The sequence below is a fragment of the Astyanax mexicanus genome, chromosome 6 (assembly GCF_023375975.1).
Source record: "Astyanax mexicanus isolate ESR-SI-001 chromosome 6, AstMex3_surface, whole genome shotgun sequence".
NCBI classification, from domain to species: Eukaryota; Metazoa; Chordata; class Actinopteri; order Characiformes; family Acestrorhamphidae; genus Astyanax; species Astyanax mexicanus.
The window spans coordinates 37,090,754-37,114,969 of NC_064413.1; the positions used below are offsets into that span (position 1 = coordinate 37,090,754).

Sequence of the window (24,216 nt, forward strand, 5' to 3'; positions counted from 1 at the left end):
TGGTGGGGAGTTGGTTACGCGCGAGAGTAGCGCGAGACGCACTTTGATCAATCGCACCGACTCCGTCGGCTTTGTTCCTGGCCGAACAGAATGAGTGTTATTCTAACAAGCAGAAGATGTGACCTGTGTGGAAGTGCTGCGGCTGGTTGGGAGAGCTGTCCTGAGGTCAGATCCTCCATATCATCTCACCCCCACAGCGCCACTGCCACTTAACGCACCGCACCAGTGATGATCGTTTACTCTGGCCTCGGGTTCACGCCGGCGGCCCCAGATTGATGCCATGTTGATTTTTAATGATGTGCGGCAGGACGCGGGCAGAGGCGGAGCCGGTCCTGCGCCGCTGTCGCGCTAAATGTCATTCTAATTATCTCACCGGCCAGCCAATGAGGAAGTAAACATTTACACTAACCCGTGGCCCCTGAAGCCGAACTCGGGCCTCAAGACGGCTTCCGCGGTCCCACAGCCCGTAGCCACCGTGCTCATGTGATTGACTCATCTGGAGCTTCTGATGTTCTGATGTTGCCCAATCAAACCAGGCTGCAGTGAAAACAATGTACAACTCCTGTACGCATTTATTACCCACACTTCCACACACACACACACCACACACACACACCACACACACTTTTCTCAACAGGGAGGCTACGAACGAGGATATGTGCGAAATCTGGCATCCACATGCACTCTATATCTATTACTATTACATCTGAACAAACATAGTGATTACAAGATAAGAGTTCCTATATTAATGCCAGGATTTGTTCTCTAGAGGGCCCTTCAAATGCTCTTTATTTACTGCAGATTTGCTGCGTGAACTCATTAACCTCTATTAATCTCTGTTAACACTGTGCTTGAGGGAATTGCCTGCATTGGATGCAGAATAAATAAATATACACATTGTATTACATGCGATTTTCTCACATCCACCACAAACACACACACAACATATAGAACACACAACACAACAACATTTTAATAATATCAGCATAATGCATTAATGAGGAGAAAAAAAAATAGATTTTTATTCAGGTAATTTCGATAAATTAGCAACAACACAAAGACAGTAGAAGTAGTTCATTCCGCTGTAAAAGTACATTAGAACAATTTGCTTCACATCGGTGTCAATGCTAGCTACAGTAATTCAATACATACAGAGATATCATCGGAAACACTGTGTCACTCTGAGAACCCGCTATGAATAGACTGAATAATTCGTGGAGCCTTTCACTGTGACAGCCTGTCGACACGTCCTCACACCCTGTTCTAGCGCAGTAACATTTTGTAGCGCTGACATGGAACAGTGACATAAACCCTGCTGTCTCGGACAGGTATACGGCCCGGCGACACGCAGCCGCCGTGTATCAGATGCCGCATTAGCAGCTGTCTGCCGAGAGTGGCCAAAGTGCACACATCCATGAGCGGAGAGGATTTATTGAGATAGAAGTGGTCAGGGCTGACCTTTAGGGTCCAGAATGAATCACAGCTAGTCTTCATATCTAATGATCTGGAAACAGTCAACACTGACCTTTCCCCATGACGTTCACCGTATAACACAGGCAGGCTAGCTTTCAGAAGCACCGCTGATATTGTTCAAAAGTTGGTAAATGTTAAAAGGGAACTAAAGGATAATTGCAAAGTCGGCTTAAAATAGAAACAGACAACAGGAAATATCAGGTTTTAGCCACAGCATCTAGTGTCTGTTAAGTTTCATCAGCTCCATTAGACGATTACATTTTTGAACTAAAAAAAAAGAATTAGTACAATTATAAGAACTTTAAGGGAATATTTGAGTCTTAAAGTTCTTATTTACATAATTGCATTTAAGAACATGCTCATGCATTTGTTATAGTTTATCTTAAGATTATTCTGGCCCCAGAAGGTAGGTCTCTAAAATGACTAGTTTAAATGGTTGGAGTTATACGTATTAATGTATAATTTAGTCAGATTAAGATTAATTAAGACTACTTTTAGTTGTCTTCAGGAGGAAAATAATCACTTTAGGATTCCACAGTTATCACATTTTCACATTTTTTTCTTTCACTATCGTTCTTATATACTGAACTTTTTTTTAACACTTAGTCCCCCCCCCTCAATTTGTTATTCTCTGCACCAATTTTACTGAATCACAGAAATGAGGTTAAATCAAAATAAAAATGAGGCATTGCTTATAATAAACTGGAAAATGCAACACTGGCCTTCATTCACCAATATCCTCCAAAGAATTGTCTTGAATTTCTTAAGTTATTAAGAAATGTTCCAACATAGTTTTTCAATTTGCAGAATTGTTCACAGGTCTGATCTTATTAAGGATCCCACTGTCTTCCTAAGTTAAACAAATCTCAAGTAAGAAAACATTGGTAAAGGTCAAAATCTTTGTATGAAAACTTTGTGTAATTGGTTTTTAAGGAGAGATTTCTTCTTAAGAATGGTAGGTGAATAAAACGCTAATTCTAATGACCTTTATTTTGTTTTTCAATTTTTTTTCTTAGTTTAAAGAATTTAAACTCTGCTTCTAAAAAGCAAGCACTCAGTAAATGTTCGGACTGTTTGCGGGCGGTACCGCTCTCTTTGCATCTATCTTCATTATTACGTGTTCCATGTCTGATGACTTCCTATCCACGTAATGTCTCATTTGACCAGCAAGAGCTGGAAGGGATGAAGTGTCGCCGCATTCTGCTGGGAGATACAGCACGCGCCAATGGCATGGGCTTCCTGCATCATCATAAACATCCATTATTTGAATCCTCCCTCTTCATTCTCATTAGCCGAGGCCCGACGGAAAGGAGCGAATGAACTCCACGACAACATGTTGCCCCGCTATTGTTTTGAAATAATGCAACTGTTTTCGCCTGCGCGATTATTTCTGGATAATTGGCTTCAGAATATAAGGCAATTATTTCTCAAAACTAATTATTTTCTTTTTTCCCCCCCTCACAACAAAGGTCATTTTTCACACTGCAATTATGAACAGAAATCAATGCTCTGATGTAGACGTTTGTTGGTGAGTTCTTCATTTTTTTTTTTTTTTTTTAATTCCACCTCATTCTCTCGTTCTCTTTCATTCAGCAAACGGGCATGACGGCTTGAGGGAGGCCTCTCTTTGGCACGTAGGGCGTTGTCCTGGCAACCATTCGGATGCAGTCGACGATGGGACAGACGCTGAGGCAGAGAGTGCAGCCAGTGCAGCTGTCCTGAACCACAGGAAGATGGGTCTCAGGGTCAAACGTAATCGCCTGCCAGAGAGAGGGCAGCACACAATATTAGATTACAATCATTACGCCCTCATCAGGGGGTATGAGGAGCTACCAGTGGACATTTAACACATGCCATGTGCTCGATACAGCTGGAGAACACTGGCCTTCATATCCTTCACTGGCTCCAAAAGCTTGCCAGCCATAGAGCACTGGAGTGAATGATGCATGGATGGGATGCAACAGTAGACAGAACTCACAGTTCAGTTCACACCAAGGTTTGGACATTAATGTTATTTATTTTTAGTTCAGTACAACAGAAAAAATGCACCAAAACATCTCAAATGTATGAGGCTATTTTTTTTTTCATTTTTGCCACTGTTTTGTTTAGAAGAGTGAGCATGCTGCTAACTTTCTAAAAGCTTAAAACCTAAAGAGAGATTTTAAAAAGTTTTTCCACCTGCATTCACTGTTAATCAGTTTATTGCTCTTTATAACATAAAAATAATATAATTAGCATTTTTTTATCTTTATTTAAATGTGGAGATGTTGTATATTTGGCAGTAATCTTCAGCATTGAAAGAATTATACACTGACATGCCTTTAATCATGGGATTGTAGTATTGTAGGAAATTGATCATAAAGTGTTTGTTTAGGGGATGACTTCGGAATGATCATAGGTGTGTTGTGAGATGTTACTGTGTGCATGAACACTGGCCAGTGTGCTCATGGCAAGGCCACGTAAATTTTTGAGTTTGAGTGAGACCTGAAATTGGGTGGCAGATGGACGTGTTTGTTTCTATTTCTGAAATTGTGTAGACATTAATGTTCCTCAATCCACAGAGTCACGTGTGAACCGGGAACGCATCAAAGAAGGAAATACCATCCACAGTGGACAGCGCAGTCGGTGATAATAATTTACAGAGCATGATAACTAGTTCCTGTCCCATGAATCTTGGAATGTCAGTGTATATTTCAATAGTACTTAGACAGAAATTAAACTATGATCTATTAAACTATTAAACTATGATAAACATTCTTACTGTTATAGTTCTGTATGAATATGCATACCATTACACCCATAATGCATTGTTGTATCTGCGTCTAGAGTTGTTTTTTCATAAGGTACTGAGCATAGAATATTAAAGCTGTCTGCTCAGCATAAAAACAGCAGAAATATCATTTTGACCAGCACGGAATTCCAGTCGGAGCTGGAATGTGATATTTTGCATCGTATGCTGGCCCACCTATTTGGTTGTGACACATTATGTTGATGAATGCCCTTCTTTATTAGAAACCATTAATAACATGTAATCCCTCTCAGAGATCCACTCACCGACAATGAGCGTCACAATGAACAATTACTGCTTTGATAAAACTGGCCCGCTACTTCATCAATACCCTTATGATAAATTGTAGGGGACATTTATTTAGCAGGAGAAAGCAGAGACAAATACTTTAATAAAACTGTCACAGCTATCCCGTCCCGCGCTCCTCTCTGAGCCAAGGCAGAGAGAGACCTCGCCATTTTCACTACTAATATGCATCAGTGGCTTGGCTGAGAAAACAAGGCCGGATAATGAGGCGCTTTTAGCCTGCCAGTGAGTGGGCCTGAGCAGCTCATCAGCCACTTTTTAATTGTTGGTGTCAGCTTTGGGCACGGTGAGCTGGCCAGAGTAAACTTCAGCAGCGGCTGTTGAACTGCGAGAGGAGGGACAGAGTAATACGATCTTTCTGCAGCTATAGCGGCTACCTATAAAACACGTAAAACTCTCAGGGAAAGGGAAAGATTAAGAATAGAAGGCTGCAGGCTGTGGGTTTCTGTGGGTACAGGCATGCAAACAGTGTACAGTATGTGTGTTTGTATGTGTATATGTGTAAATATGTATAAATATGTGTGGGTAGATAAAGGGATGGATGGATAAATGCCAGCACCTGATATCCAGAGTCATTGCAGGTCATGTAACACTTCCCGCAGTTGATGCACATCTCCTCGTCTATGAGAGCCTGCACTTGCTCCTGGTTGTTCAGCTCCTGGTATGCTCCAATGTGCTTCAAAGCTCGAGCGATCACATCCTGACCAAAGAGGAGTGTTAGCCACTAGTTATATATTACAATAAAGAGGCAATGATTCATCATAAAAGGTGGCTATCAATGGATAAGGAAACAGGAAATGTGTACAGTACAGTATAGTATACAAAAAAACATTAACATTATAATGGTGGATGAGTGGCTAGGGGGCAGCTGGGTCACATGATTCGATTTTTTATATAAAATCTGAGGTAAGTGTATGCTTTCCTAAATTAATGTGCATCAAAGTGACAGATCTGGACAGCACAGAAGCATGCAGGCAGACATCTGAAAAAATGGGAGTTCAGGGTGAATTTTTTAATGCATCTCCCAAATTCTGCTTTTTCATTAATAATCTTTATTTCAGCTTTTTGTTTGCAATAGGCTAAAGCTGGCCAGGCTGCAGGAGGGATATTCTGGCTCTTGACCTCTGTTTATGTAGAATGTAGCTGCCCTAGAATGAGATTCTGGAAAAGCATTGTTATACTACCAGGGATAAACCTTGTACAATTGGTCATAATTAGTCACAATTACATGCATTTCTTTTCATAGAAAAAAAATACATATCTAAGTCTATGTTAAAAAAAAAAGAAAAACTCCTGTAATACATTTGCACTATATAATATATATAGTATTCAGTGGTAGAGACTGTATATCTGCCAATAATGTTTAATTAAAAAAAACAATGCTGAAAATGTACAGATTTTTCTCAATACAATATTATAATTTTTGATTACTTTACTCTCTAATTTTATTTACTAGTCATTTCCTTTAGGCCCTGTGTGTCCCATACTATAAAATACAAAAGAAAAGGCTACCCCATTCTTCCTTAAAAACATGTGACATATAGATGTACCACTTAGTCTTATATTTTTTCATTAAATAGTATATGTAACAAAAATGACAACAGAAATTACAAAGCACACTACATGAAAAACAAAAATGTAGTTACCCCTTCTAATGAATGTATTAGAGACACTAGAATTGTGGGCTGATGATCACCCAACATTCTCACTAACACTGTTATTGTTAAATCCAGTTTAATTAACACAGCAGTGCTCCAAAGTCTAAAAAGCCTTCTTTGGATTTGTTTTTCAGAAAAAAAAAAAACACCATAAAATGAGCGGGTGTCCCAAATCTTCTGTCTATATAGTGTATCTCATAGACTGGAGTAAAGATAAATGTATACTACATTTTTTTCTGTGGACAATAAAATAAGCACACTATCAGATTCATCTATTCTGTTTTACTGCAACTCTTACTTGAACAGTCGGCACAGGTTTCTTAGCAGTGTTGATTCTGGAAGCACTGGAAGGAATTGTCTTGTCAATGAGATTTGGCAGCTTCTTTTTGTAGTTTGCTATGGCCATCTTCTTCTCTTCAAGATATGGACCAAAACTTGGCAATTTCTATAAGGGGAAACCACACAAGGCAATAGTTAGAACATAATAAAGCATAAAGCACCCATGCAGCTCCATGTAGTGAATATATGCAGTTCATTTATTACATCTCAAGCTTAAAATCCTAAAACTCAAGATGTATAGTGTAAACCATATCAATGTTTACTATATCTCATGCCAGTGGGCTTTAGAACTGGAACCATGTGTCTACTGTATTCACCAGAAAAAGAAAAAAAAATCTGCATTCTGTGTTGTATTGAATTTGTTTTTGCGCCTTTCTCGTGCCTTTGTTCAGTGCAGTGTGCATTCTCGTTTAAAATCCTTTCACCAGGGAGACTGGTATTTATGCTTACTAGTGATTATTGAGTCATTGGACTTTAGATGCCATGTGTGCCAAAGCATCAATGCTGCATCCCTCATTAGAGCATCAGAGGAAAACAAACATGCAGGAGAAGAGAATAAAAGCTCAAAGCCAGCCAGTGCGACTGCATTAAAGCCTCAGCGCTGGCTTTTGAGTAGTGGCCAGTGTTTTTCATGGCGGAAAATTAATGAGATCCTTTTGGTCAACATTCAGCGGTTTAAAGTCCTAGCAACCGGGGACATAACTGATTTCATTAGGTGTGGGGAAGAGGCTGAAAGGCTGCTCGTATATTGTTGGAGGCGACTATATTTTAATGCTCAAAAAACATGTTGGCAGGCATGTTAGATCAATATTACATCTCTATTCCCCAAAGCGCCCGGCGCACATTGTACAAATTGTTTGTGTACAAAAAAGTGAAATGAAAGTTGATGTTGGTCATGCTGAGCGATTTCTAAGAGATTACTGTCCTTGGTTTAGCGGGCTTGTATCTTTCGAAGGCCCTGTACTGTAAAATCATGCAATATATTTGCAAAAATATTCATTTGCCATTCAGGCTTAAGACATTACCATGTCAAGGAGCAGGGATTGCTGGCTCACTCAAAGTGGAGGCTGCGAGCTATTGAACTCATATAGTGCTATTCCACAGCAGCGATCCTATGGGAACACTACATTTCACTACATGCACTTAACATGTAGCTCTCAGATGGGGGCTAGATGGGGGTTATTACCATGCACTGCTATGAAACACGCTTTTCCTCTGCAGTGGAATACTGCAAGCGTATTCCCACATAAGCCCTCAGATGGTAGAGCCTTGCATGGTGTGTGTTCCACAACAACAAAAAAGAAGGTGAAGTGTTTCTTTATTCCATGTTTCTAATAAAGCACCACATTCCCCTGGTGAGGTGGGCTACAAAGACCCTCTGTCCACAGAGCTCGCTCACAGACGTGTGAATATGCAGAGTTCCTCTCACATTGGCACATCCATTCATTTGTGACTACACATTAAGGAAGGAAGAGAGGCAGATCAGGGGGATTCACTTTCTCAGTGCAACAATATATGCAGACATTTATGCAAGAAGAGACAGATCACTCGGCTAAACGGAAAGAGCAACACATGAGTCTGGGTTCTCCCCCCACCCCGAACCCGCGAGCCTCATCATGGCGCTGCTGCCTCCACGCTATAGCGTGCCTAATAAAATCCACTGTAATGGAATCCATGCAAATGTGAAATTAATGCCTTCTCTTTCAATCTGGCTCTCTCCTCATTCCCTTTCTCTCTTCCCTAACTCCCTCTATGGCCTCTCTTTCCGATCCTCTCTCTATCTTGTGCGATTCATGAGGAGGTAATTTGACGCGAGGTTCGCCCAGTCACCCCATTATCGTCACACACAGCTGCTTGCTGCACGGCTGGCGGGGGGAGGGAGGCGTAGGGGGTGAGGGGGGCCCGGAGCCGGCCGATTCCGCCGCAGCGCCGCATCTCCTGGCGTGTGCTTAAGCGGAGAAGTACCTGCTCGTGGTGATTTCCCTAGATTACCATATTCATGACAGTTTGGAGTGAGAGAATTCCACACGCCGCTGCCCTGGACGCAGGAGGGGGAATTACGGGGCCGGCTGGCAGGCACTTTGTCTTCAGCCATGCTGAGGGCTAGGGGCCGGCCTGCAGCTCCCGCACTGTTGCGTGGAAACAGCGGGCGCGAGGGGCAAGCAGCTGTGGCAGCGGGACGCGGCACAGCGCCTGTGTGAAAATGCAATCACACGCGCTCCAAATTCATTTCATCCCCCACCCAAATGCTGATGGGAGAGAGAAAGAGAGAGAGAGAAACGCAGAAAGAGGGGAGAGGAGGAACGGCTAGGTGGGCACAGCAGGCCAGGCCAGCCAGGAACACACAGTATGGTCGATACCGACTGGTACTTCAAATTTATTTGCTTCCGCTTTTTTTTCCTTTCCAGACACTTCCATGTTGAATCGTCTCCTGAAATTGAGATCCTGTCAACATAATAAGCGAAAGAGGCTCCTTAGCCGGGGACAAATACAGCCCCACAGTGAGTTAGTACATCCCCTAATGAGAGCATTATCTGAGCACGCCCACCTGAAATGGCTTTCGTTCCACTTGGAAAACTAATGAAGACTGTTTCACTTTCGGTGTCATTTCATTACTTCACAGGGAGAAATTCGTAATGTTTAATTAGTTACTTTTACCATGTTTCTAAAAGTCATTTTACCTCCGTTCTAAACTCCTGCACTGCTCTGTCAGACATCTGCAGCAAACGTACCCAGCCATTCTTCATTTTAGCAACTAATGAAGAATCCCCACAAAAATACAGAGAATATCAACAGAGGAAGAAGGAAATATGGTGAGATCCATTTGGCAGGCCTGATGAATCACAACAGAAGGAGAGAGATTTGAACGCTGGAAATACAGCAAAAGTCTTTTGGCAGAAGCGGCTCGCAAAAATAACCACAAAAAATCAAATAGTCAAACAATGTAAATCTGGATGAAACTAGAGCTACTCCTAATAATTATTTTTACAGATTAATCTAACAATATCTTTCATTTTTTTGTGTGTACACTTGATTTAAATAAATCATAATAATGGAATGTTCATTTCTGTTGAAAGTTTAATACTGTCTGAACTTACCTTTACAAAAAAAATATTCAGAAACAAAAATATGTCGGGTTACCTTTGTTTTATTTCATAGCAAACCTTTACCAGAAATGTTGTTTCATTATTTGTATTTAAACAACAGACTTAAAACTTACAATAGTGATAACTTGGCACTATATCTAAACTAAAAAATACAAAACAACCCAATAACACTGTTAGCTAACTATTGGTGCAATGTCTCATTACCACAACAGTGATAATGAAAAAAAAATATATATAAATTATTATGGGGCAATGAATATGTAACATTTGCAATGCTGTTAAATTACCCTTTGTTTTTTAAAGTCCTGTTTGCTCTACAAGCGCCCATGTACAGCTTTAAGTTAAAGTGCAGTTTGCTTTCTGGAGAAATTCTTCATGTCTTTGTCCAAATCATATTCTTTCACTGTACACTTTACTTACTACATTAATGAACACGCTTCTAAGGACGGTGCACTATTTTTAACACACTATTTTGTGTGGTCATGCGCAATTCACACACAGCTCAGAATGAATTTATGGTGTATTTTAGTAATCTATGACTTCGAGAATGTTGACGAGATGCCCCAACCCTAGATGGAAGAAAGATTAGCATCTGCACCAGTCTTGCTTTTGTGTTTTCACAGTTGTTCTGAGACAGCAAAAAAAAAATCAAAAACTCTTTCTGGTTTAAACTGCATTGCATTTCAAAGCCATGCTGGTGTAAAAAGCATGCAGCATGTTCCTCTCCAGTGCTGAAGAGAATATAGAGAATGTAGTTGTGGCAAACAAGCATCACAGAGCAGATCTTACTTAAAGGCATTTAATAAATCAGCAGTACAATCAAAAACACAAACGCAAAAGTGTTCGTTTTCCATCATTTAAACTTTTCTGTGGGTTTCGTAAAGCCATGTAGTTCACAGAAGACATTCCTGCGCTGTCAGAGTCCATTAGTGTAAAGACTGATCAAAAGATCAGATCTTGCACTCGGTCGGGTTCGTGCAGGTGCACTGAAGAGCATGCCACGCTACAAGTTTGAAGGGAAAACTCAAAGCTGGGCGCACAAACGAAGCCCATCCAGATGAAAGAAAAGCTCAAAGTCAGAAGCAGAGGGAGATATGCATATTCTTCCAGAGAGCTCCACAATTCAGTCTGACAAGCCTGCATCGGGCAGCAGAACGACGCTGTATGATAAAAACATTAAGGCTTATTGCTCTCCATTGTCATTAAAGAGAGACATCCGGTCAGGAGTCTGAGAGGAGGAGGAGGAGGAACGAAATTCATAAACAAGCCTGAAGCATAATAATAGTGTGATTTATCCTTGCTAAACTACAGTAGTGGACCGTAATTAAATATGAAAACCTAAATTTATCTCAGCGTGTTCAGCCCTCATTAATTTAACCTCGGCGACAACACAAAGTCCTAATCCAGCCGCAATGTTTTTCTTTCTTCTTCTTTCTCTCTCTCTTCCTCACACCCTCTCCTCTTCCCCCAGCCCTCCCTGTCCTCCTCCAACCATTACAGAGCATTAAAATGTATATTAGGCCTCTAGGGCCCATCAGCAAAAACCACAGGGGGAGAGAGAGAAAGTAAGAACGAGAGAGAAAGAGAGAGAGGGAGGGAAAGCCCAGAGAAACGTCAGGCAAGTCAAACTCTAGGCCCGGCACAAAGTGAGGTAGACACACACTTAGGCTCATTAAGACGAAGCAGCCTCTCCGCGCCGTCCAGCATGTTCTGCATGATAGCCGCCTTTTTGTTGTGTAATAATTCAGCGGCCGTCTATTGAAAAGTTGCCTGAGCTGCTGAGCCGCGTGCACTTTAATGAAAGTGCTGGGTGGCATAGTACAAACCCGGCCTGCCAAGCTCACGTCTTCAGCAACCACACAAACTCTCCTAATTGCATGCAATGTTTTTCCCAATACACACAAACACGTACACACACACATATATATACACACACACACACAAAACAGTCATCAGCTTGAATTTTAGCTCGCTTTTCCCCCCTCTTGCCGCGCCTTCCCGCAAAGCAAAGTTGTGAATCAAGAGTGTGGTGTAGTGAAGACAACAAATAACCCATCAGTGCATCTGCGATAATAAATGAGAGAGGCGTGACTCCTGACACGGGTAACTGTCAATATAGAGCACAATTTAGCAGACAGGAAATTATCACAGGAGAAGTGGAGCAACCTGTATCACACCTCCAAATCCTGCACCATTCAAACCCACAATTAAATGTTTTACTAGTGACTTAATAATCTCCTCCAACAGTCCTAATAGCCATTATTTGTAGCGCTACTTAAAAAAAAAGCGTACATTTTTGATATACAAATCCTACATCTCTGCACAACTAAGAGGAACTATGTCTTCAAAACGGCAACCTTCTATTCTGCAATAAAACATACAATATACTGCCTGCTCTCTATTCAAGAAAGTACACTAACAGTAAACGGCCTTCAGCCCAGCTTGACACCGGCGGTCTCCAGAAGAAGCCCGGTGCCTGTCTCAGGGGCCTGATATGTACAGGCTAATCCCATTGAGCAGGCCCACACCGATGACAATAACTGTACATCTTCACTGTGGCCAGGCTAATAGGACAGAGGCTTGCTGACTCCTCTCACATCTAATATGCACTAAAGCAATTCTCTAAACGCTTCTCTACAGGCCTGCCCTGCCCGCTCACAGCTTCATGCACTAATGATTCCATATGTCACATAAAATAAACATGATCTTAATTGGGCTTTTGGATTAAAAGATGGGAGCCCGGATTATGGCTCTGAAAGTAGTCTCTCAGCATCTCGGCCCATTATGATATAACAAATGCTTCTCTCTCCTGGAGAGAAAAAAAAAATGAGAAGCGAGGCATCTGTCCTCACATGCATACAGTCATGCAGAACTGGCTTTCATGTGATGCACTGTTCTGACTATATTTAAGGACAAATGTTCACTGAAACAGGGATTATGTAAAGATTTATCTCTCAGAATATCATATATATAGCTCTGGAAAAAAAAAGTGAAGTGACCATATCAGTTTCTGAATCAGTTTCTCTGATTTTGCAATTTATAGGTATATGTTTGAGTAAAATGAACATTGTTTTATTATTGTTTTATTCAATAAACTACAAACAACATTTCTCCCAAATTCCAAATCAAAATATTGTCGTTTAAAGCATTTATTTACAGAAAATAAGAAATGGCTTCAGACCTTAAATAATGCAAAGAAAACAAGTTCATATTCATAAAGTTTTCATAAAGAGTTTAGAAATCAATATTTGGTGAAATAACCCTTGTTTTTAATCACAGTTTTAGTTTTCATGCATCTTGGCATGTTCTCCTCCACCAATCTTACACACTGCTTTTGGATAACTTTATGCCACTTTTGGTGCAAACATTCAAGCAGTTCTGCTTGGTTTGATGGCTTGTGATCATCCATCTTCATCTTAATTATATTCCAGACATTTTTAATTCTGTAAAATCAAAGAAAATCATCATTTTTAAGTGGTCTCTTATTTTTTCCAAAGCTGAATATAGTCACTGTCATGCAAAAGCTTGCATTTTTAAAATGGCACGTTTTCAGTTAAGAAGTTAAGAGTTGGACGTTAAGACGCATTCTTGGACTATCTTGGAGGTTGCGTAATGTGATTAGTATCTATTCTGGTAAGATTTTAACCACATGCATTTACACTTGGTAGTTAATTGCATTTTTGGTTAGACAGTTAGCCAGTTAGAGCTGTGTGTGAGAGAAAATGCACATTTGCTGGTTGTGCAAAAATTAGAGTTGGTATTCTGGTTGTACTGGGAGTTATTTTCTTGAGAAGACCGGTGTGTTTACACTGCTCTAATGCAGCCCAAGTGCCTTTAAGATCACCCCCTAAACATGATCGTGTGACTGGATTTTTTTGTGTTGTAAATGCATTTTGGGTTTGAGTTTATACCTGCATTATTATGACGCTTGGCTTTACCCAGATATAATCCTGATACTCAAGATACTTATACAGTGACCAGATGTAAACCTGTCTTTATGACAAAAATGTAAAGAAAATATGGGAATACCGTTTAAGATTAGGAAGGAAAGTAACAATATGTAGCCCTTTTCCATCCCAATTAACAAAGGAACAGAGCATTATGGGTAAAACTATCACAAGTATGTGTGATAACAGCTTACAGAATTCATACATACAGTTTTGTGCTGTGTTCGGTAATCAGTAAATTACAGAGGAGCAAGTAGTAGAGGAAGATGATGATGCTGAAGAAAATAAAAAAGAAGAGGAATAAGAAGAAAAAGAACAGAAAAAACTTATTAGAATTAGAAGCGTCAGAGGAGATATTAAAGTTAAAGGGAGAAATGCTATAGATAAAGCAGATGATCATGACGAAGAAGAAGAAGCAACAGAAAAAGAAGACAAAATACTATAGAAGAAGAAGAAGAAGGAGAAAAATAAGAAAGTACAACATAACAAAAAAGGAAAACAGCAAAAGAAGAGAAAGAAAATCACTCTACTTCATCCAGGCTGCACTGTGGAAATGCTGTAACCGGCCCCACTCCACTAGCTGCTATGATGGCAGATGTTAGATTAGATTCATTACGTCAGTGAAGTCATGTGCAGCGGCACGCTGGCTGCGGTGCACTATGGGAGCAGAATTTACTGCCTGGCAAGTGTCTAGTAAAATCTTACTGAAATGTAAAACATAAGCAGAAAACATGGAGCAGGCTATTTCAGAGGGTACTGTACATCTGAGCAAAAACACACTGTAGTGCATATTTTCAATACAAACTGACATCTACATTTTCTCAAATGATTCAAGTCAATAAATTACTCAATGGAAATATTAAACAATTAAGTATTTATAAAATGTTTAAATTAATCATTAAATAAATAGATTATGCCTAACTCAGTTCCAGAGCCTTGACGGTTGAAATACAGTGAAGTAAGGTAACAACAATCTGTTTCTTTAATTTGAGTTTCAGAAGCAACTGCTCAGTTCCTTTACACTCAGGCACATAGCCGCACACACTCCATCTGCTCCAGCCCCTCCCTCTCCAACCATGGCGCGAAAGCCAAGCTGTGGCCGCTCACTGAGGAGGGTAAAGCAGGCTGGCTGAAGGCTTCATTACCACCACAGGCCTGCCAGGCAATGCTGCACCACACAGCCAGCCAAAGTGCTGTTTAAGAGCCTCCCTGCCCCCACCTGCTGACCGAGTCTTGGTGTGGCCACGCTCCACTCCCTGTTTGGGTCACAGTGGTGTGGAGGTGGGCGGTCGAGTCACTGGCTGGGCCGCTGTGGGTGGGATTCATGGCCTGACTGTTTCCCTCTGTTCTCACTGCTCCCTGTGTCCCCCCCCTACTGAGCACCTGCAGTTCAGACCTCCTCATCTGTAGCGATAATGATACTTCAGCCACATTTACATAAATAAAATTATTATTATCATCATTTATACAATTACACCTTTTCCATTACCCAATTAAAACGGTTTAAGATAGGATGTAGTAGTAGTAGTCCCATCTTGTAGGCTGCTATTTTATTGTACTATTTTATATGATTTTATTTTATACACATCAGTGTTAGAACCATATATTCAGACTTATCTGAGATTGAACTTGATCAAATCAGCTATTCTATTGTCAGAATAAATCTGATTGCCAAAGGTGGTGGTTATGGTGCAGCTACATCAGCATGTAAAATTGGAGCTTTCTGCTTTCTCTCTGAATTATGCACAAAGCTTTCTTTATTACTGGGTTTTCTCTATTTTTAGATATAAATCACTGCTTCTAAGCAACTAAACTCATCCAAGACTGTCTACAAAATAGCTTTTGGTGTGTTGCATCAATTACATGGTGTGCCCTTATTTTTAGATTGGGTAGTTGGTTCTAATTATCTTGTTTCTTCAGAGTTATCATAAAATACAATGGTTATCTGACTTACATTCCTATTGCAATGTGTTTACTTGATCAAAAGTGTAGTTTTGAACAGATATTCGGCTCTGTTCAGTTACATTTTTTTCATGCACAACAAATGTCCATTGATTCCTCAGTTAGAAGTATAGATACTATGGTTTAAAGTACTTCTGTAGCTTTTAACTCAGGTAAAAGTGTAAAAGTACTGGTTTCAAAACTACTTAAAGTATAAAAATAAAAGAGAAAAAATATCATTAAAGACAAAAGCTTAAAGGCTGCATCACACGGGCCTATAGTGCACCACCCCCCACTTCCCAAAATATATTTTTTTAAAGCTATAATGACTATAATGTACGGTAATATTAAAATGTTAATGTTGAAAAAACTGTACCAGGATGCAACAGGCTCACTGTTTTAGCTGAATATGTGCCCATTGAAAATAAATGTATTTGGAATGTACAATGCAAAAACATTAAAGAAGCTTAGTTGGGACATTTCACTCAAGTTCTCCTGAGTCTCTTGTGCTAAGGGTCATCTTCATACTAGACTACATACGTCTGCTATGTTCTTGCTGGAGTGTGATGGATCGTGTACAAACCAATAGGGAGTTGGAATGGTATATTTTTATAGCTCTCCTCCAACCACAATCAAATTCACAATCAAAATCTGAATGAAGAAATGTATCTAGTGAATAAAATAGGAGTAATGAGGCTATTTTTTTATGTAAGGAGTAGAAATTTCATATTATTGTGTGTAAATGTAAGGAATAGAAGTAAAAACTTGTCTGAAAAATAATTACTCCAGTAAAGTATAGATAACTAAAATTTCTACTTAAGTACAGTAACAAAGTATTTAAAGCATTGTGAAATTATTGTAAAATCATGGAATGAATAGAGAAGAGTGAATTAAATATCAGACAAATATACAGGCATACTGTATATTGTGTAAACCAACTGACTCAATTTGAGACATGATTTTCACAATGCTTAAAACTTCTTGTAACCGTTGCTTCCATTAGCTACATTAGCATTAGTGACAACATGTCAATTACATTTGGAGTTAAGGAGAAAATGCATAAATTGGATTTTTGGCTGAACCGTCGGTTAAAAAGACTTCAGCCATGTGGATTGAGTAGGACTGGAAAGCAGCCCATGATAATTAGCACTTTCTAGTTCTTGATTTTTCCTGAACATACACTTCAGGTCCAAATGTTTGTGAAAAACCTTTCTATTGAATGCATTCAGCTACTTAAAATAAAATGGCACACTTTAGAGTTGATAAAAATGAACCTATAGACACTATGCCTAATGTCAGACATGGGTATAGATGGTATAAAGTACCCAGCACTGAACTGTGGAGCACTGAAACTGTGGTCCCCCGATAGCCTTCCCTGGATAGTTAATTCCATAAAAGCAGTAAAAACTCTTTTAAAACTGTTGATTTCAAACCAAACAATGAAAGAGCAGCTGTCCCAATACTTTTGTCCATATATTTTTTTTATGCAGTAACCTAAAGTGCTTATTTTTATTGGACATGCTGCATCACCACTGACTCGTTCCGCTAAGAGTGAAGAAAAAAAAAATCAAAACACATACTAAATAGTTTGCAGTGCAGGGAAAAACTAGAGATTTCAGCGGAAGCGGCAAGGGAACCCCAAAACGGCACAGCACACTTAGGCATCAAAGATGCGCCGCTCATCCCTTGAGGTACCAATGCTCGCTACAGAGGCTGCCCGTTTGAGACAGCGCTCTGCCTGCCTACATTAAACAAAGAGAGAGAAAATATGTCTTTAGTTGAGGCCGCTATAGGCTCCCCTTTATCAACTGCCATTCCTGTGAATTGCTGTGACAGTGACTTCTGTGCACTCAACCTCTAGCTCTCACGTTCCATCTCTTGAGTTATAGAGCTATCAAACTGCCTCTTCCTGCTAGCCTGCCTCATATTCTCTCTGTAGCTTACTTATTCTCCGGCTCTAACTCCTCCACCACACACACTTAAAGTGGAAATGTCCTTCCTTCCCTCCCTCGCAACTTTTTCTTTTGTTTGACACAGTCAATCTTTGTCTTTCCCTCTCTGGTGCTGCAGATGAAGTGTGTCGGTACAGATGCTTTCCTTCTTCAGTCCCGGCAAGCTCTCGCACAGGTGAGCTGTCAATCACCAGCCTCAGTCAGTCAGGGCTTCAGCAGGGGCCTAATACAGGAGAGAGGCTGACAGGCAATATCTCCAGCCTTCAGCACCCAACTCATGGCATATTCCACTACATCTTCTCTATATTAACTGGTCTTAAGGACAACCTCAAGCGAGTGTCTCTTTTTCTTCCCCCTTTCATCCCCCTCAGCGAACTGCCCTAGCAAGTAGCAAGTGGAATAATGAAAAAGTCTGAAATGGCATCTGAAAGGCCAGGGACACGACGATCTTCCCAGCGGAAGTTGGAGCGCACCGGTTCGGGAGTTTACAAAAGCAGAAGTAAATCGTGGCGGCCAGTCGGCCGGCCTGCAGGAACTCCAGGGCATTGATTTGCAGCGAGTGAAGCGCTCGCATCAGACTGCCTCTGGTGTGGCCCTGGCTGTGACCCGTTCACAGAGTGGCTTTTCCTCCTTCCTGTGTGTCACTGCACTCTAGTGTATGGCAGAGGATCCGGTGATGTGCTGCCTGGGGCTGCCGGGGCCACACGGCTCTGCCTGCAATGATGTCTCTACACAACGCTTCGCTCCTAAAAACGCTGCTCCCTCCGCTCACGCGCCGCCGCTGTTATTGTTGTCGGCACGCTGACGACTCCGGCAATAACGTCCCGTTGGCATGGAAATGACTTACACTTATCACTCCTCCGATATTGCCTCCTTCCCACTCATTTATTTCCTCATTCTCTGCCACTCGTTTGGCATTAGCATTTAAACTATTGCGCTCCGCCACGGCGAGATGTCCTGCCGTCAGAAGCTGCGAAAGGCGCTGCCGGTGCATTTGAAAGCATGCGCGGGGCTTCAAAGCCGTCCCCGGGCTGGTGTATTAGCAGGAACGCTGTGATCTGATAAAGGCCTCTAATGCAGCGCTTTGAAAAGAGTTCAGTGAAGTTTGCCTCATTTGCATATTGCCGAAAATTCTCCTTGTGCACAAATAATAAGGCAGTTTACCAACGGCAAGGATGCACAAGAAAAGCATGAGCCAATGAATGAGCAAAATATTTTTGTCCAATCAAATTTTTTTCGACTCTTTTACTGCGATTTGCCCTTCATGTATATGTCCTGTGCAAGAGGAGGGCCAGAAAGAGAGAGAAAAAACAAACTTAAAGCAAAAGTAGCCTTAAGTAAACCAATTACTTTATTCCTCAAACTCAAAGAAAACTCTTTTGTATGCGATTTTAGATTCCAGATTAGATCTCACAACAGGCCGTGCCCCTTCCCACCAGCTCTCTTGACATTTGCGCTCTTCCCCTCCATTATTTCTTTTATTAGCAGACAAGCTGTGACCTGCCCTTCATTACAGTTAAGATTATGGTCATTTCCCCCCCTGAAAGGTTCCCTTCGCTTTTCTCACAGATGTACCGTAATGCAGCGCCATAAAGACTGACCCCTGCTCTCAGTCAATTCACCAAGTTCTCTGCAGTTGTATGAAATTGCTTTACCATAGAAGTGAGCATTTTGTGCTTCGGACAGTGCTGTAATTATGTCGAATTCACGACCTGTAATAACAATGTAAAATAAATGGATAGATACAGATAAGTCCACAGCAATAATGCCAATGCTGGATTAATGAGTGCCTGCTCTGACTGCTCTGGAATTACAGTGTACAACTACTAATGGCCAGTCAGAGGCCTATAATAAAAAAACATAATGCAGAGAGAATGGAGGCCCAGGTGTACAGGCTAGAGTGTGGCAAATAGGTTGGAGTGGAGGCTTTAAAGCAGGCGCTAATCACTCACCTTCCCCACCAGCTCCTCCAGCCTGGGTACAGGTTTGCCTTTCTGGTGGGGTACGGTGGGGGGAGACTGGCCATCCCAATCCTGCAGCTCCTCGATGCTCTTCAGATAGAGTAGAGCTTTCAGCCCCATGCAGTAATCTTCTATCAGTGTAAAGTCCTGATTCTGCACTGCACTGCACACCTACACATGAACGAACAAACAAAAACATACACACATATATGTTTTAGACATTGTAATCTTTTTAATTTTAAGTAAATTCTAGCTACTTTACCCTTACATTAAATTATACATTCAATCAAAACAGTATGGAAGAGTCTAAAGCAGCCATAAATGAGCCTAAGATTACAGAGGCATTTTAAGCCTCTTTTTTAATTTAGTAAGTTTATCTAAAACTGAGCATTTCATGCCACTGGGAATTATAGCACATACCTTGAGAAATGCCATGTGTAATGAAACTACATAGATCAGTCAGAAACCAGCAGAGACAGCAAAACTGTATGTAACAGTGTGTAAAGGAAACCGATTTTAAGCTAAAGGGTTGCTATAGCAACCCAAAAAAAGTACACTAGTCTCCACATGTGCCTACTTACTGTTTCTTTCGCATGAAAGGTTACCAGATTTTTGGTTTTCCCGCATAATTGGGGTAGTTTAAAATTGCAGGTATAAATGATACGTTTGCAAGGAGCTAAATACCTGGCAACCTAAGAGCAGTAAACAGAATCATCAGTCTTAAGATACTGATCGTTTCTTAAAGTGCTGAAATTTTTGATAACCGACTGACAAAGTCCTGCATGATGACGCATTATCATGTTTTCCTGAAAAGGTTAATGTGGCATCCAGCCTTGATATTCTGGACCCAGATCAGTCCTAAATAACAACAAACACAACAAACGTTCTAAAAAAAAATGTTTGAGTTGAGTTGAGTGTTTCTGAGTGTCATGGTGCCACTCTTTTCTGCACATTTTAAGGTTTTCCTCCTTTAATAAAGCTCTGCAACTCCTTAAACACCAGGTAATGAGCTGATTATTTATATCACTTAATCCCAAACATTAGCTTTGGCAGCCCAAATGAAACTTTATTTTCTTTCATTTAAAAAATATTAGGTTCAGCTTAAGTAAAACACTATAGTACTGTATATTTCTAAAACTGTAAGTAACCCTTCTTTTTGATGTTCTGATAAAAATCCCCAGTCTTTTGAGGGATCTTTCAGGACCTGTGGGAATTTAATTTTGTCCTAAAATTGCATAAAACACAGACGCACGCGCGCGCACACACACACACACACACACACACACACACACACACACACACACACACACACACACACACACACTCACATAAAAACACACACACAAAAACACACACAAAAGATTTAGCATTGATTAAAACGTACACCATTACATCAGAAAGACTGACGCAACCAGGACACACATCCTGAGATACTACAGGTGACCTTTAAAGAAATCTAATAAATGCTCCCCTCAAACATAGTGCAAAGATGAGCCTGATAAATCTCAGCTTAGCCACTAATCAAGTGAACCAAACCTCATGTTGAAGCCCTTTCGATTGGCTCTTATACTGTGGGCTTAGCGAGGTGTGATTTGCATGGAGCAGTGGGACTTGTGCCTTTGTATATGTGTCTGTGGCACTTCAGACAGCAGTCACGGGGAGTCTTAAAGCTACAGATAAGACACGCTTATCTCTCAGCACAAATACTGATCTGACATCAGCTTGCAACAGCTAAGCGCTACCTTTCATAGGATAAACTCCCAGCCTCATAGAAACCGCTCATAGCTGACTCTTGACTTACACAAACACACACACACTCGCACACAAATACACACACACACACACACACACACACACACACCTCAACCCCTCCCTGCCATTTCTTATCTGGGATTTCTCCACCCCGCCCAAACAAAGCACAAAAATAGTCACAACAACCGATTCCTCAGGATGTAAGCAGAGCTGCACTGTGTCAATTGTGTATTTAAAAATGAAATCTGAGTCAGAAAAAGCCACATGCTGAGAAAATAGAGGCATTTATTCTAGATGCCCAAGTCTGGCTTACAGATACAGTATGTTTTCTCTAGGATATTGATTTGCATAAAACTTGTTACTCTACTCTGCTGCACCAGCCGTCTGTCTCTCCACACACACTACACCTAAAAAAAAAAAGATAAGAAAGAAAAAAAAAACACAAAAACAAAAAGAGCCCAATTAAATTTGATAACATTTCACCTTGATTTAATTTCGGCAAACACAATGCTGGACATGTAATTTTAACAACGGCTGTAATTATGTCATTTAGGGGGGCAGAAACGCTTGAATGAGCCACGCATTCCACATGTACTGGCCATGGAAAAATGATAAAGCCTCAGCAAACAGTTTAAACTAAGACCGGGGAAACATCTGACTGACTAAACTAATTATTGACCTTGGATTCAATGAAAATTATTTCATATTTTCAAAAAATGAATAGACTGAAGATAAAAAATTTTGCATATTCAAATGACACACATTAAATCTGAAAGAGCCTACTACCCTAACCAAACAGAACCCTGCTATATAAGTTTTCGAAATGGAACCAAAAACCTAAATATTCATATTCTGAAAGGCAAATGAGTACTCAGAGTCAAAGGCACTGCAACCTCATTTAAAAAAACTGCTCATGAAAAATGTATGACCAAAAGTGAATGAATTCATTAATTATGATAAACAGAACAATTTGTGATCTTCCCAGAGCTGGAGTTGTAAAACCGGAGCCCTGTTGCACTGAATGGAGGAATATGTCCATTAGTGCTCCTCATTTGGTGGGGAACATCAAAGATGTGATGCCCTGCTACAGAGCATTTAGTCCTAATGTGGCTGACTCCTGAAATAAATCGAAGTGAGAATTTCTAAGTAGTTTCCAGGCAATTGAGGCAGCAGGTCCTTTTTATCTACTCTGAAAACTGTGGCTGTGCATTGATTTCGACTCCTTCTGAGATCTCAAATGCTTTTAGATCCCCCCCACACACTCTCTTTGTCAGCTCTTTTATTTCCAGTGATAAAATTCTGGCATTTAGCAGAACACCATCTTCCCAAAAGAGAGGGAGATTAATTCAGTTTGGCATCCAAATGTTACAATGACTATGTATGAAGCTCTTGTCCTTTTGATTAGACCATTATGCCCAATATGCCAGAGGATATTAGCCACTGATATTTTGTATTGCTTTCCAGGTAAGAGAGGCTGGCTGTGTGGAACAGCGAGTGGGTCTCCGAAGTGAGCCGAGGCGAATACATTTCAAAAGTAATTGAATATAGAACTTTCTTTACTTTCTTTTGTCAATAAAGCCCAGTATGACCCCTCTCCCCTCCCATCTTTACTGGATTTTGCGAATTGAAGGGAGAACGTAACCTTTTCCTGTTGTTTTCATCTATAGAAATACTGTATGTAGTGCTTCTTCAATCAATATCTTAACCACGGAACACGCTGCTTGTTAAAAGCTTGCCTTTGCTGTCTGATCTTTTCTTTCCTGCGGAGACACTTAACTGTTTCAAACCAAATTATGCATTCCTGATGTTTTCTGGGCCACCAGTCATTTTTGCTACCTGATGATGGCTCCTTTATTGCAGCTCACAGCAGTTTACATGCACCAGAACGGAGAGAAATTGCAGCGTGGATCATTAAGATTGAACTGGCCTGGCCATTAGTGAAATACTGCTCCATTGCCCCAAAAGGCCTGCCAACGACAACACTGTGAGACAATCTGCTCTCACTACTGCTAAATGCAGCAATTTCAATATCTCATTAGGACAGGAGAGAACCTACCAAAACAGGTGAATGATATTAAAGATGGAGGGGCAGCAAACTCACTGGCACCACAAACACTTTGGTGTAATGTTTTGGAGCAGAAGCCATGGCAGAACAGTGGCAGACAATAAAAGCTGGAAGGTTACTCCCTCACACACACACACACAAGCGGAAAAGCAATAGGACCCATATGGAGCAGAAATCCCCTACAGGGTGATTGCAAAGCAATGTTTTTGGTAATGAATCAACTAAGACGTATTGATCGACAAGTGGATCGCATTAGTTCCTCCAGCATATGGGCTCGGTGAGTCGCAAAGATATCTCCTGGTTCGCCCGTGTATCAAAAGAGGGCATACACGGCAAAGGAAAGAGCGAAAGGAAAGAAGGAAAGCTGTTGTTCAGCATTGCTTCCTTTCAGCATATATGTAGGATATTTAGAAAACAGTCTTGGGAAGCAGCTGTCTTAAATGTATGTCTTAATGACTTGAGAAAGCTGGTCTTCAATAAGCAGACAGAGTGACAAAACACCCTGGTCGGTCTAGGAGAAATCAATACAGGATATGAATGGACTTCATTATATTGTTTGTTCTATGGAGAATACGTTTGATGTGGCACGGAGTCAATCACTACTTAGAGACAATAGCGCAAGTGTCTCAAGCATTGAAACAGACAGCGCCGTACTTACTGCCCAAAACCATGATTCTCCCATTCAAGCCTTCAATGTTCCTTCAGTTCTGATTACAAGACTCCCTGATTGTAAGAGTTAGAATTACACCTCCTTCTTTTACTGCTATTTTTCAATAAATGTGCCTTGCTCTATTGATACAGCCTCAGCCAGCATTCCCGAGGCATGTGGGAAGATGAAGTCTTTTTTTGTGGTGTGTTTTTTTTTTTTTTTTTTTTTTTTTTTCGTGAGCCTCCCCTAGGATAAGGCATTGCAGAGAAGCTCGAGAG

The 24,216-nt window shown here is 40.7% G+C and overlaps 1 protein-coding gene across 1 annotated transcript in view; it reads right to left on the reverse strand.

Annotated features, from left to right (window-relative positions):
- Positions 1 to 998: 998 nt before the first annotated feature.
- Positions 999 to 24,216, reverse strand: part of dpyda.1 (dihydropyrimidine dehydrogenase a, tandem duplicate 1) — a 206,287-nt gene continuing 183,069 nt past the window's right edge. Inside the window, exons 20-23 of the mRNA XM_022673644.2 lie at positions 19,464 to 19,643; positions 6,524 to 6,670; positions 5,127 to 5,267; positions 999 to 3,233 (exon numbers count right to left, since the gene is read on the reverse strand). Of these exons, the coding sequence (XP_022529365.2) occupies positions 3,063 to 3,233; positions 5,127 to 5,267; positions 6,524 to 6,670; positions 19,464 to 19,643 (639 nt within the window). The 3' untranslated portion in view covers positions 999 to 3,062. The remainder of the gene's footprint in view (positions 3,234 to 5,126; positions 5,268 to 6,523; positions 6,671 to 19,463; positions 19,644 to 24,216) is intronic.